This window comes from Mytilus trossulus, chromosome 8 (assembly GCF_036588685.1).
Source record: "Mytilus trossulus isolate FHL-02 chromosome 8, PNRI_Mtr1.1.1.hap1, whole genome shotgun sequence".
Lineage (NCBI taxonomy): Eukaryota > Metazoa > Mollusca > Bivalvia > Mytilida > Mytilidae > Mytilus > Mytilus trossulus.
Genome location: NC_086380.1, coordinates 53,797,852 through 53,812,842, shown reverse-complemented (window position 1 = coordinate 53,812,842; position 14,991 = coordinate 53,797,852). Strand labels below are relative to the sequence as shown.

Below are 14,991 nucleotides of genomic sequence, written 5' to 3'. Positions count from 1 at the left end.
TAATTAATATCAATTAGAACCATGACTGTATGTCATTTCAGATCTCTGAAATTTAAAAGAAAATTTCTTCATTAATGTTTTTTGAGGGGATTATTATCAAACATAGTGCATTGCTCAAAAGCAAAAAATTCAGAGCTGTATCTAACTTGAATGTTGTGTCCATACTTGACGCAACTGTTCAGGGTTCCACCTCTGCGGTCGTATAAAGCTGTGCCCTGTGGAGCATCTGTTTTTTTAATATACCTCAGTCATACTTGGGTTCACCTTTTGAATATCAATATTCCATAGCATTTCAATAACAACTAAGACTAATGCATGTTTTATTAAGATATATGCAGCAGTCTAATTTAAAGACCAATATATTGTTATATGATGTACCATATAAGGAGACTTATTAAGTATTATTTTGATTAAGTAATTTCACAGAATAAAATTTATCAAAAGTCATATGCAAACTGTTTTTGGTTATGTTGTTTAATCTTCAAGACATCTCAAATTACATGTTTGCACTAAAGTTACATCATTCAAGTTAAAATGGATCCTTACAAATCGATAGTGTTTATTGTTAAAAGTGAGCTCACGTAAAGAATTTTATTAAAAAACTATTTAGCAGCCATCTTAATAAATACTTTTCTTAAAAAGCAAACAGTCAGGTAATAACTATTTTCCCGACTAATTTACTATAAAATCTTGGATGTCAAAAATTAAAAACCAAACTGAAAAGGAAAATATACATAGAAATATTCAGACACCTGATGAATATGAAAACATGAACATGAATATAAATGTGTTCCAGTCTTAAGGAGACAATCCTTCAAATAATATTTAGATATTTAATATAATATAGAAGGGTATTTTATTTACATTTTTTAAATATGTTTTAGTAATATTTGTCTATATTTAAATGTTTTGTTAAGAAGCCGAGTCACAATAAAAGTTTTGATTAACTTCTGGTTGCATCTTGTAGGGTGGTGGTAGCGATTCAGCACTACTGAATTCCTCTTTTTCTGTGTATTGTCTAAGTTCCTGACCAGGAACAGCATCTAAATAAGGATCTACATCTTCATTTGGATATTTCGATCGGAAATGCTTTATTCCAAATATTATAATGAGCGTAAGTAGGATACCAAACACTATTGATCCACCAATTATACCTCCAATTGTACTTGTATCAGCGCCACCTGACGATTTATCAGAGCCACCTGGAGTAGCTGGTAGTGGAGCTGAAAAAATAAGGGTTATATCATTGATTAACATTTCGCTCAAATATTTATTTCTCCTTGTTAAGGGTGACTCGGTGGTCGAGTGGTCTAAGTGTTCGTACTACTGTATCTTTAGCCTGACACCACTAAAGTGTTGAGTTCAAATCCAGCACGTAACAGGTGTGCTCGACTCAAATCTGAACTCACTAAGATTGTTACTTTGGCTTCCAAAGGTCGGTATTTCTCTCTGGGCAATCCGACTTCCTTCACCTATAAAACTGACCGCCAGGATATAGCACAGTAGTACTAAAGTAGCGTCAACCAAACAATCAGGATTCCTGCAAGTGTTTTGAATACCGTGGTTGATGTCGCGTTTCACATACCGTATATAGGGTTTACGTCAGCGCTAGACGTAGCCTTATCAACAATCTGTATATATGATGTCAACATTAAACAGTATAGCTGTGCCCCGTCAGTTAGACGATAACGCATGATAAAATTACATATTTAATCGGTTGCAATGAAGTAACCCGATCTGTCGGTTAAACCTATTAAATAATCCGGTATCTCTGGGCAATCCGACTTCCTTCACCTATAAAACTGACCGCCAGGATATAGCACAGTAGTACTTAAGTAGCGTCAACCAATCAATCTGGATTCCTGCAAGTGTTTTGAATACCGTGGTTGATGTCGCGTTTAACATACCGTATCTAGGGTTTACGTCAGTGCTAGACGTAGCCTTAACAACAATATGTATATATGACGTCAACATTAAACAGTATAGCTGTGCCCCGACAGTTAGATGATAACGCATGATAAAATTACATATTTAATCGGTTGCAATGAAGTAACCCGATCTGTCGGTTACACCTGTTAAATAATCCCATTGATTTACAATAAAATGTAGATATACCGTAATCTCCTTTCATTTATTAGATTTTGCATTTGTTCAAATTAAACAATTATTCTAAGCAATACTCGACCTATACAGATGACACGGTATCAAGTGATAGAAATGTTCTAAAGCAACGATATCATTCTGCTTTCCTCATTCAATAATATATGTTTGTACCGTATCCTTGCACATTTAGATTTGTCATTGCATGAGTTTAATAAAAGATGAACAAACAAATCATTATACTATTTCCCTCAATTTTTGGTTGTTAAATCTCAATCGAATTGTGACTTTAAACAGTGGTATCCTAGTGTTGTCCTTATTCATTTCACGAATATTTACGCAAAGAAGGATTAACAGTAATATTCCTTCATCAGGAGAAGTGATAATGACCCTAGATATATATACTATCTATGCATTGCTTTTCTTTTTTTGTAAAGCATATGACAGTTTTTTTCCGTTCGTTAGATATTTTTGAGCTTTTAATTTTGCCATTTGATTAGGGACTTTCCGTTTTCATTTTCCCTTTTTTTTTCTTTATATCTTTTTTACTTTTTCGAGTTTTTTTAACGTACCACAAGTATCTCTTGTTGATGATTTTGTTTTTCCGAAAGTGCATTCCTCCTTTAATCTACAACATGGCGTTTCTATCTGTTGACTTGTGTCCGTATATTCACACCAGCTACACTCAGCCTCGCTAAAACAATCTCTAAAACAAAATTTTAAACAAGACTCATAACTGAGAAATCCACAAATATTTCCTATTCTGGTAATATTAACAAATCGAACAATATTTGGTTTTTTTTTCGACAAAAGAATATGGAATGAGATTTATATAAGCACTTGTTGCTTGTTTCTGAATTCTAATGGTGATTGCGTTTATAAAAAAATATAAACTTGTACATACGATCTTTTTAACATGATTAATACGGTTTATTAGTACTTCGGAATGTTTCTTTTAATTTTGAGGCTAGGTCTCATTTGACAAAATATAAAATATCAAAAAATATACAATAAATGAAAGAAAATACCAACTTACGTTTTCATTCCTTATCTGCCATGAACTTTATGAATCTCTCATATGTGTAGGTTGTAGATTAATATACAGAGTTGACCAAACGATGTTAAAATTAATATTTATACAAAATAGTCCAATTTTTTTTTACTTAAGTACTTTTGAAAAAGGATCAAAATACAATAGAGTAACACGCATACTTTAAAGAAAAAAGAAAAGTATACAAAAAAAAGTACACAATACACAACATAAGTATTTTCTTTTCTTGTAATCATTGTATTTATATCTCGTATATTGAAATAAAATGAAAGTAAACCTACTGGTTTTCTGATTTGAGATGACAGGTTGGAATATAGCATGTGCCCAGTCCAGCTGTAACATCAGGTTCACTTACTCCTGATGTATCAGGTAGTCTAGCACTGCATGGGAAAGGGGCAGATCTAAATATAGAAAAACATATTCTGCAGAAAGATCATTTCACCGTAAACTCAATTGTCAAATAATTATTTTTTTTAAAGATAACATCCCTTTTAGTGAATTATTTTTTATTCATAGGAAGCATAAGATATATAACGTTGTTTGCATGTTTTTTGTTTTGTGTCTTTTATGGAATCTATTAAATGACTTAAGGTAGATCACCAGTATATATTTTTTGAGACAGAATTTTTTTATAATTTGCCAAAATGAAGATTTTACTATGCTCTTTTCAAAAATTTAATAAAAAGTATGGGTCACCGTGCTATTTTTCAAGCTATGAGTCGTTGAAAATTGCCAAAATTTGGTTAGTTTGTTCATGAAAAAACGCATTAGTGTGCATAAAAAAAAATCTATGAGATAGAATTTTGAAATAAATTGTGAGAAGAAAGGTTTCATAATATGTTTTAAGAAAATAAAAAGAAAACATGGTGTCACCGAACTTGTTTTCTTGCTACAAGTAAATATAAAAAAATTCCCTATTAGCCCAGTATAAATTTTGTACTAAAAGAGTTATCTCCCCTCAAATGGCTAATTTGAAAAAAAATGGTTTTAAAACCAAAGAAATTGACATTTGTTAAAATATTTTGTATAATACAATTAATTAACAAGTTTTCTTTAAATAGAAAAAAAACTTCTAACAATTGAATTGCAAATCTGTCTCCAAATTTGCAGATTTAGGCAAATAACTAGACCGATTTTGTACTGTGATTGTACAATACAAGATGGCGGTATACCATCAATCTACCTTTATAATATTAGGAAGTCAATAGTAAAATGAGGTAAACATTTTCAATTGGCAACTCCTTGAAACTTGACAGTGTATTTATACTTGATTAATGTTGAAAAATGTGAGCTGGTTTCTGATTATATTTTGTTTTTGTGTTGTTGAGGTGAGTCTTTGTTTTATGTTTGATAGTGCAAGTATCATAGATGAGGAGAGAATGTACAAAAGAGACAAAAACCCGACCATAGAGCAGCAAACAACCCGAGACCGTAAGAGGTCTTCAACGCAGCAAAAAATAACACATCCGAAGGTGGCTCAAGCTGGCCCCACAACAATTATATATGCATGTACTGTCAAACAAAAAAGAAGACAAAATAAACTCCGAAACGTGCAAATGTCTAAAAGTTGAATAGACTTACAAAGCCCAGAGGTTCTTGGGACTTGGGACAATGCAAAGTAAAGGGGCAGGTTATAATATGTTTTTTTAGATCTCATGATCAATCCTCCTCTATACCTCTAGCCAACGTTGGTAAAGGTAACAAACTTAGCAACATGACGATGGTCAACATAAACTAACAAAAGAAAACTAACAGTTACTGACATGTTTTAGTTGATGTGTTTCCCTCTGGTTTAGTTTGTAACCCGGATTAGTTTTCTCTCTATCGCTTTATGTCTTTTGAACAGCGGTATACTACTGTTGCTTTATTTATGACATAAAAAGCTTCAGTGATACTTACTCTGTACTATATGAGTTGGCACAAACATCGTGGATGATAGGTTTATGACACAAACAGTTACAGTTGCTTTTACATTCCACAACATCTGGGGACTTAGAGTCATCCTATAATTAAAATATATCTACTGAAGCCGACATTTAAAAGAGATTTACAAATCAAAATTGGTTCAAACAATCGTCGAGTTTCAAACATATAAACAGACTTTAGTATTGTTTTACCTTGTTAATGTCTCCTTATCTTTATTGAATTTCAAGAATCGCAAAATTGATAATAATCTTTATAGTTGAAGGTAATCGACTCATATAATGAGTCAGCCGACGAATTTCGCGATGTTGACCTATGTGATGATCTTAATGATCATTAATAAAAAAGCATTTGAAAGTTTTTATCTATCTGTTATAGTTTTTAAGATGATAGGCAAACACTCTAACAAATTGAAACAATCTTCATCACAGGGCAATAATTCCTATAAGGAGTTGATCAGCGAATTCAGACATGACACTTTTAACTGAATATTTGTTTTGCTTTTTTTATTTGCAAAAGAAGCAAAAGGGACTGGACACAAGTTAAACATTATTGACGTCCTCTCCCCATAACATATAAACAAAAAGTATAACGACTAACAACCTAGTAGAAATGCAATATAAACTACAAAAAAAAACCTCCAAAAAAACCACCTAAAAATACAATATAACATGGAATAGTTTATAAAACTGTATAGAACTGGACTTAAGTGAATAGTTGAGGTATAATTAGGAATTTTAATTGAGTGTCACAATCTTTATGAAATTCTAGTTAATGATAAGACAGACTTCATCTTTCATTTAAATAGATTTATATTTCTGAAAGTACGTTTAATGCTATTTCATTCAATTGTAGTAGACAGAAAAAAGGATTTTCTGATTATCTCTAGTCTGTATAATAATTATTGTTGCGCAAATCATAATTAGATATTTGGCCAACTAGAAGGGGCATACAATCGCAGAGATAATCAGGGGTAGTCCCATAATATAAGAATAGAACAAATTGACCTCTCTGGACTTTCTTTCGTCCACTAGCAATTACCAGCCTATTTCAAAATATATAGCTTCCCAACTAGCGAATACGAGCAACCCAGTCACTAATTTTTCTGCTTCCACTGCTTCCAACTGAACATGATCTAAATTGTCGGAGTCTTTTTGAATACAACCATCCCATAACTCATACTGAGGATTCTTTAGTAATCGCTAGAGATCATTATTCGTGGATTCTGTGTTAACACAAGACCCACAAATTCTAATGTTCAACGAATAACAAATGGTCTCTAGGAATATAGGTAGTTTTTGGCGAAACCATGAAAACGCAAGTTTTCTTCAGTTTACGAAAGTTCGTACCCACGAAAAAAAATGAATCCACACTTTGCATATTCCATAACGAGTCTTATTGATGTTAGGTATATCCGAGCAATATAATTTCTATTCAATACAATGTTCAGCTTTCTAAGAACATTTAATCTTGTGCTAGCACAATTTAGAAAATGTTTTCTATATGTGTATGGATTTTACCATTGGAAGCAAAAGTTATTCCTAAGTGTTAATGATAAAAGACAAATTCTACTGCTTGGATTTAAATTCTATTTTGATATCATCTGGGAGAGTATTATAGAAGAAAAGCAAAACCATTGTATTATAAGAACTAAAATTATTAAGCCAATTTTTAAACAATGCTGAGATTCGTTACTAAATTGCTTTTTCAGACAACCTCCATTGTGTAAGGGCTATTAATTTTATGAAAAAGGGATGTGTCATCAGCAAACAATCGAATTAAACTTATCAAATGATCAGCTATTTAATCTCTTATCTATTTTGTATTTTTTGAAGGAAAATGTCAAGAAAGAGTATTAACTCTGGTAAATATATGTGATATTATGTTTGACATTTAACGCTCTTCAACTTTGGAATGGTTGGCTTTATAAATATTTTGATATGAGCGTCACTGATAAGTCTTATGTAGACGAAACGCGCGTCTGGAGTACTAAATAAGAATCCTGGTAACTAATTAAGCAATTGTTTTCCATAAAATAACATCGAAGTATTTAGAAAGTGCACCATTATCATCACGATCATACTGGTATACACAAAAAAGAGACCGTATCACAAAATTGGGGATTTCGGGTGAGGTTATTACATCGAGGATGTAAGACATTTTACGATATTAAAGCAAACACAGAAAACATATAAGTAAGTAATTATATTTCTAAGATATTTTTAAAAGTTTTAAAAATTAATGCATGGTAAATGAACTTGGTGACGTTATGGCAAAGTGGTATTCTATGAAATATTAAAATCAACATGATTAACTAGTTTACACTTACACAAGTACAGGTTAGCGGTACATTTGGCTTGGACTTCCTTCTGATGATAAATAGATTAGTTTCAGTTATAGGTCTTAACTCAAACGTGTTGCTTGTTTTGGCAAAGTCTAGTCCGCTCGACATTATTGTTGGTAACGTTACCTTGAATAAATGAAATTGACTGATTGAATTAGTTTTAATCTGTGTTGGCAATGTCTAGTCCTCTAAACGTTATTGTTAGACGTTTAACCTTTAATAATTACAATTGACTTACATACATTAGTGTTTTGAGTCAAAGTATATTCCGCTAGATGTTGTTGCTGGTAACGTCACATTTAATGAATAGAATTTACTCTCATAAATTAGTTTTACCTGTACACGATTATGCTGGTTCCGTCTTCTTTGATAAACAGAATTAACTCTACCAAATCAGTTTCATTTTTGTTGGCAAAGTCTTGTCTGCTGGACGTTATTGTTGGTAATTTCACATTTAAAAACAATAATGTTATAAAATCAGGCAACAACGTGTTTAAGGTATCTGCTATACAAATGGACTACATGCAAAATACTTAAATAAACCATTTTATATTATATGAAGGAACGCTTACGTATGTGGTCTTTTAAAACGTAGAGAAAAATAGATTTAATGATATTGATATGTAGTTCTATCATTGATGTATATACATTAAAACCATTAAAATTTCAAAAAGGTCACCCTTATAAGTATTTTAATGTTTATGTTGTGTCAAGTACTACATATATTGACTCATAGTTGTATCACAATGGTTTGTCAAATATATTAAATGGAAAATTCTGACCTTATAAATGTTGTACGCGTTATTTCACATACTATCTAGCAGCGATGGTCCGAATATATAATACTAACCCTATAGGACGTCAGTTCTTTATTCGTAGAATAATCTTGGCATGATTTTGGATTTAACACTCCTTGACTGCGTAATACATTTGCAATTTCAGGTTCCTACAAATATAATATATCCAGTTAGTTGACTAATGAATTTGTTGATACTAATTGTCCCTCTTTTTGCACCGCACGTTGTGATTGGTTTAACGCCGTCACGTGGTGATCCCTTATGAGATCGTAGGGGGTTTGTAAATTTCATAGGGGGTTCATGACACGTTAATGGTTATGTCATCTATTAATGTTGTTGTATTTTGTTGTTTATTTTCAACAAAACGCAGCAAAAAAAGTTTAGCGTGCGATAAATTTGTTATACGGTTAACTACTGACCCCCTACGGATCCAAAGAGGGTGAATAAAATTAATAGGGGTCTCGACCTCCGGCCCCACCCTCTATGGATTCTAGTAACCCTCTATGGATCCGTGGGGGGTCAGTAGTGAACCATATAACTCATAGTATGGTTTTCCTCGCATTTATTTATCACTCATGTTTGATATCTGTAACTATCATTCACTGCTCTAATTAAAGAATTGACTATAATTAATTCCTAAAATTTAACGTTTCAAAACATTATTTAATTGGTTTGTATTTCAAAGTTGCAGATGTTGAGTTTAAATGTTGTTCGAAGCAGTAAAATGAGTATTGTATTCCTATTGCAGTTGTCGTAATTCAATTAATGCAGTTTAACAACGTTCTTCGGGTTTCTTGATTCAATTAACGCAAAAAGTAAAATCACAAAATTCTGAACTCCGAGGAAAATTCAAAACGGAAAGTTCTTTTTGAAACAGCAAACGAATGGATAACAAGTGTCATAATACTAACTTGGTACAGGCATTTGATAATGTAGATACATAATGGGTAAAAAAAAAGGGAAACAGTAGTCAACATTGTGTTATTATCTGAAGAACAATAAAAGCAAAGTAATATTTAACAAAGAAGCACAAAAAGGCGCATATCAAATTAAACAAACTCATTCATTTCTTTTTTATCTTTAATTCTTTTTATGCCAAGGTCAAAGTAGTTTTTGATGAAGTTGAAGTCCAATCAACTTGAAATTTAGTATACATGTGCCCTATGATATGATCTTTCTAATATAAATGCCAAATTAGAGTTTTGACCCCCAATTTAACGATTCACTGAACATAGAAAATGAAAGTGCAAATTTCAGGTTAAAGTTTTGGTCAAGGTAGTTTTTGATAAAGCAGAAGTCCAATCAACTTGAAACTTAGTATACATGTTCCCTTTGATAAGATCATTTTAATTTTAATGCCAAATTAGAGAATTTAAACATAGAAAATGATAGTGGGACATCCGTGTACTGTGGACACATTCTTGTTCTTTTTTATGCAAAATCTGTCCATCCATAAAGGATAACACATTATATCTGAAACGTAAACTCACGCGTTTGACGTCAGAATGTAAACATCAAACAGGTATGTATGTACATTTGAAGTTTATTTTGCTCTATTTGCCGCATGTCTATATGCTTAGTGTGTATTTTATCTAATAAAAGAGCCACGTCATTATGTATTAAGGAAACTCAAAGGACGAATTAAACGACATTCCTTCTGCAAGTTTCGTGATTAAATTAATGTAATTTAACGACGTTCTTTCTGCAGGTGTCGTGATTCGATTTATGCAATTTTAACAGCGGAAGTATACGGATGTTCAGTAAATAAGTTGTGTATACCGAACAAAAAGAAGAAAGAAAGCATATATTTTTTTATTTGGTTAAGTGAGATAAGGTGTGACAAAAGGATGAACAATCTATTCAAACATACACATTCTGATAAGCAGTAACATGACATAGTTTGGTTACAATAAATGAACATATGAAAATAAACTCATCATAGATACTAGGACTAAGTTTTGTATATACGCCAGACGCGCGTTTCGTCAACAAAAGACCCATTAGTGACGCTCGAATCCTTAAAAGTTCAAAAGGCCAAATAAATACGAAGTTGAAGAGCATTGAGAATCACAATACCTTAAAGTGTTGCCAAAGGACGACATAATTTAAATGAAACTGCAATATTGTTACGAAAAACATATTTATCAAATTCTATTGTCAGCAAACCTCTACAGTGATATGCTTGGGTTCCTTAAATGCATTTTCATCAGATGTCTCTTTGAGTCGTGGATGCATTACAACAAATCCACTGTCATCTATTATAATGCAACTGTAGTCGTCACTAAGAAAAATAATTGAGTGGAAAGATTTCAACAATGTTAGATAAAAACAAAATCACATATTTTCATAAACACAATATAGTGATGAACTTTAACATTTTACTAACATACCAAATAAATGAGTCAAATCTGTCTAACGCAATATTTTTCTAGGAGTAGAAAGGCAAAGAATTTCGGCCATAATTTGATGGGTTGGTTGATAATGCTTTACGATAAAAGAAATGAAATTTTTCCTTTTAAAATTGTTACACGATGATGACTGATGTACTCATATTTTGACTATCTTATTTGTAATGACTGTTTGGTTCACGCATCTGTTTGGTTCACGCATCATTTTAAATATGACGGAATTTGACAAGACTGTCATCAAAGGGAGAGGTTTAGCACTAAAAAACTAAGTTTAATCCACTATTTTCTTCATTTAAACTGCCTGTACCAAGTCAGGAATATGAAAGTTCTTGTCCATTCGTTTTTTATGTGTTTTGTCATTTAATTGTGCCATGTGATTAAGGACTTTCCGATTAGATAAATATTTTTCTCTGAGTTCAGTATTTTTGTGATTTTACTTTGCAATTGAAACACTTCCATTTTCATGTAATAACATTCCAGCAGCGAAAGAGAGAAAACAAAAATACACACTGACACATGTAATAATGAAACAAAATTTTGAAATGGAAAATCTTGCTAGCCTGTTATCGCTAAGGATTGATTTTCACTAGTTCATGTAGTCATGAACCAATTAAAATATCTGTTATCGCGACAGTATGAAACACTCATGAAGTGAATCAATTAAAATATCTGTTTTCGCGACAGTATGAAACAATCATGAAATGAACCAATTAAAAGATCTGTTATCGCGACAGTATGAAACACCTATGAAATGAACCAATTAAAATATCTGTTATCGCGACAGTATGAAACACTCATGAAATGAAACAATTAAAATATCTGTTATCGCAACAGTATGAAACACTCATGAAATGAACCAATTAAAATATCTGTTATCGCAACAGTATGAAACACTTAGGAAATGAACCAATTAAAATATCTGTTATCGCAACAGTATGAAACACTTAGGAAATGAACCAATTAAAATATCTGTTATCGCAACAGTATGAAACACTTAGGAAATGAACCAATTAAAATATCTGTTATCGCAACAGTATGAAACACTTAGGAAATGAACCAATTAAAATATCTGTTATCGCAACAGTATGAAACACTTAGGAAATGAACCAATTAAAATATCTGTTATCGCAACAGTATGAAACACTTAGGAAATGAACCAATTAAAATATCTGTTATATAATTAAAATATCTGTTATCGCGACAGTATGAAACACTCATGAAATGAACCAATTAAAATATCTGTTTTCGCAACAGTATGAAACACTTAGGAAATGAACCAATTAAAATATCTGTTATCGCAACAGTATGAAACACTTAGGAAATGAACCAATTAAAATATCTGTTATCGCAACAGTATGAAACACTTAGGAAATGAACCAATTAAAATATCTGTTTTCGCAACAGTATGAAACACTTAGGAAATGAACCAATTAAAATATCTGTTATCGCAACAGTATGAAACACTTAGGAAATGAACCAATTAAAATATCTGTTTTCGCAACAGTATGAAACACTTAGGAAATGAACCAATTAAAATATCTGTTTTCGCAACAGTATGAAACACTTAGGAAATGAACCAATTTAAATATCTGTTATCGCAACAGTATGAAACACTTAGGAAATGAACCAATTAAAATATTCTCATGGAAAATTTGGTTTACCTCTTATCGCCAAATGAAAAAAATACACACATTTGGTGAACCAAGAAAAACATTGCACTGAAAAGTCTTGCCTACTTGCCACAGGACAGATAAACACAGGCAATAAAACAATTCAAATATTCCCATGGAAAATTGTCCTGAAAATTGATGAATACACACTTATTATGAACCAATCAAAAAAATCGAATGCAAAATATTGCTAACCTTTATGCCAAAGGATAGAACATACTTGTTATGAACCAATAGAATGTTGCCAATGGAAATTTTACTTACATGTTACTGCCACAGGATGGATACACACTAGTAATGAACCAATTAAAGTATTCCAATGGAAAATCTGCAGCTGATGCAGCAGTTACTATATTCGAACTTAAAGTAAAATAAACAATAGATAATTAATTCATCTTTTCTAGACTTCATGTAATAATTAATTACCATTCCAGTTTACAGACGGAGAAAAAAGCAGGTCTAGTACAGATCAAGTAGATAGTAGTAAAAAGTAAAGTTGCAAACTTGTTGTCACATTCTAAACTTGGTATTTGTGTGGTTTTTTTTTTGTTGTCAAATAGGAAACGATTCAAATTACATAGAACCATTGACAATATTAAATGGAATCTATAAGATAAAGTAAACAAATGTTATAAATATGAAGACAAAACAAAACCAGACGTGATAGATTTACCGTTAATGCATATTTATCTTACCTCCTATACATTTCTAGGAATGTAATTGGTTAAAAGCGCCCTCGTGAAGACCGTGTATATTTGATTTTAGGTTAGTAGGGAGGTGGGGCTTATCTCATACACGATTAGTAGTGGTGTTACGTCCCTTTATAAAAACAAAACGGCACTGAGAAAAAAACGTTAAGGTTTCCACAGACGAAGAAATTGATGATTCATAATGAAAGAAATTCATAAAACACATCTAAACCAAACAAGTGGTTATTGTTGGTATCTGTTTTGTAAGATCAATGGAAGTAGTTTCTAAATGCTAACTGTATTGAAGACTTGCTCATTTTGATAGGTCTAAATTTCACACGTTAAGATAGTCGGTAAGATATAATTCGTTACATAGTGTCTTGTGACCTTATACGGTTCGCTCTCACCCCACATGGAATTTACTGACCCCATATATACCGTATTAGGCCACTTGCACAGTATGTAACTAATAATATTCGTTGGATGCTAATTTTCATAGAATTTGTGGTTACAGGGGGAACAAATTATTCTAAAGGAATGTATGCCGACTTTGCAAAAATCACAAAACTAAATATCCACTTATATGCTAGTTTTCCTCAATCCAAGTAAATTGGTACCCACGAAATAGGATGAATCCACAGTACTTTGACAATAATTTAACGGTTAGAAAACTAACAAAATCATATTTTTTTTCACTTTTTTTTGCTTATTCCGCATTTCTTGCGGGGTATGAGAAAATATTCCTCATCACTAGTAAAATATCTGTTCTCAGCAAATTATTGGTCGAAATTTATCATGACATTACAGTTTGATGGTTGCTGTAGAATTTGATATTGTGACGTCCTGATAAAAGGGACAATACCTGATGACATCATTGCTCTCTTGATTGGGGAAATAGCGTAACATATTTTTTGCAGTGATAGAATCAATATTAGTAAATTTTATCCCACGCTGGTAGGAAAAAGTCTTAAAAAGTCGGAATGCGAAAACATATGTTCACACTCTTTTATGTAATTTTTAGGAGCAACCAACACAGAACTATGTCAATTTAACATGCTTTGATACTATATCTGCCATTGAATTATTACTTAATTACATTTTTGTTCGCCTTTGAGATCCCGCATTTCGTCAAGATACTTGAATGTCATTGGAGACTAACTGTGTACTACTTATTGCGGACCTGTTTTGTATTGTTATTAGTTACGATTTATGACTAAAATCAGCAAAGACAATATCTGATGCAAAAAAATAACAGTTGTTTTAAAATATTTGGATGATATTAAGGCTCTCAGTAATGACGACTTCAGTATGTATACTAAAGGAAAAAATCCAGTTTAACTTACGTTGATTAAAGCTAACACTAACAATGACCACTGTACTTTCCTCGATCTTGGTATCTATATCATTAACGGTAAGCTTAATATCAAAATTCATGATGAGATGATTTTTCACTTTCTATTGTTAATTATCCCTTTTTAGATAATTTCAACTCGTACGATTTGCTCGTGTATGTAACACGTGTATGTTGTACTGCTCCTCATGGCGTCTTGTTTGACAAATAAAACTTTTTGGTGTTGTAAAAACGTATTAAATTTTAGCGCGAAAAAAATTGTGTATTACTAAACAAATTCTTACACCAGGATTTTCTGACCCTTGTTAATCTTGTATTAATTTTAGTTTCTTTTGTATAATTTGAAGTTTAGTATGACGTCCATTATCACTGAACTAGTATACAGATCTGTTTAGGGGCCATCTGAAGGACCCATCTAGGTGCGGGAGTTTCTGGCTGCATTGAAGACCCATGAATGACCTTCGGGTGTTATCTGCTCTGTGGTTGGGTTGTTGTCTCTTTGACACATTCCCCATTTCCATTCTCAATATTATTCAATGCACTGCTTACATTTTGTTTCGACCTCATTAAATCTAAATGGGCCAAGCCTTGAGAGTACAAACAGTAAAATTAAGAAGTCTGTTCTAAAAGAGTAGTATGTACACACATTATAAACACT

The 14,991-nt window shown here is 32.0% G+C and overlaps 1 protein-coding gene across 1 annotated transcript in view; it reads right to left on the bottom strand.

Annotated features, from left to right (window-relative positions):
* Positions 1-338: 338 nt before the first annotated feature.
* LOC134727765 (VWFA and cache domain-containing protein 1-like) overlaps positions 339-14,991 on the bottom strand; it is a 46,888-nt gene continuing 32,235 nt past the window's right edge. The window contains exons 17-24 of the mRNA XM_063592151.1: positions 12,558-12,653; positions 10,382-10,496; positions 8,269-8,364; positions 7,404-7,544; positions 5,051-5,154; positions 3,433-3,552; positions 2,673-2,806; positions 339-1,223 (exon numbers count right to left, since the gene is read on the bottom strand). Of these exons, the coding sequence (XP_063448221.1) occupies positions 913-1,223; positions 2,673-2,806; positions 3,433-3,552; positions 5,051-5,154; positions 7,404-7,544; positions 8,269-8,364; positions 10,382-10,496; positions 12,558-12,653 (1,117 nt within the window). The 3' untranslated portion in view covers positions 339-912. The remainder of the gene's footprint in view (positions 1,224-2,672; positions 2,807-3,432; positions 3,553-5,050; positions 5,155-7,403; positions 7,545-8,268; positions 8,365-10,381; positions 10,497-12,557; positions 12,654-14,991) is intronic.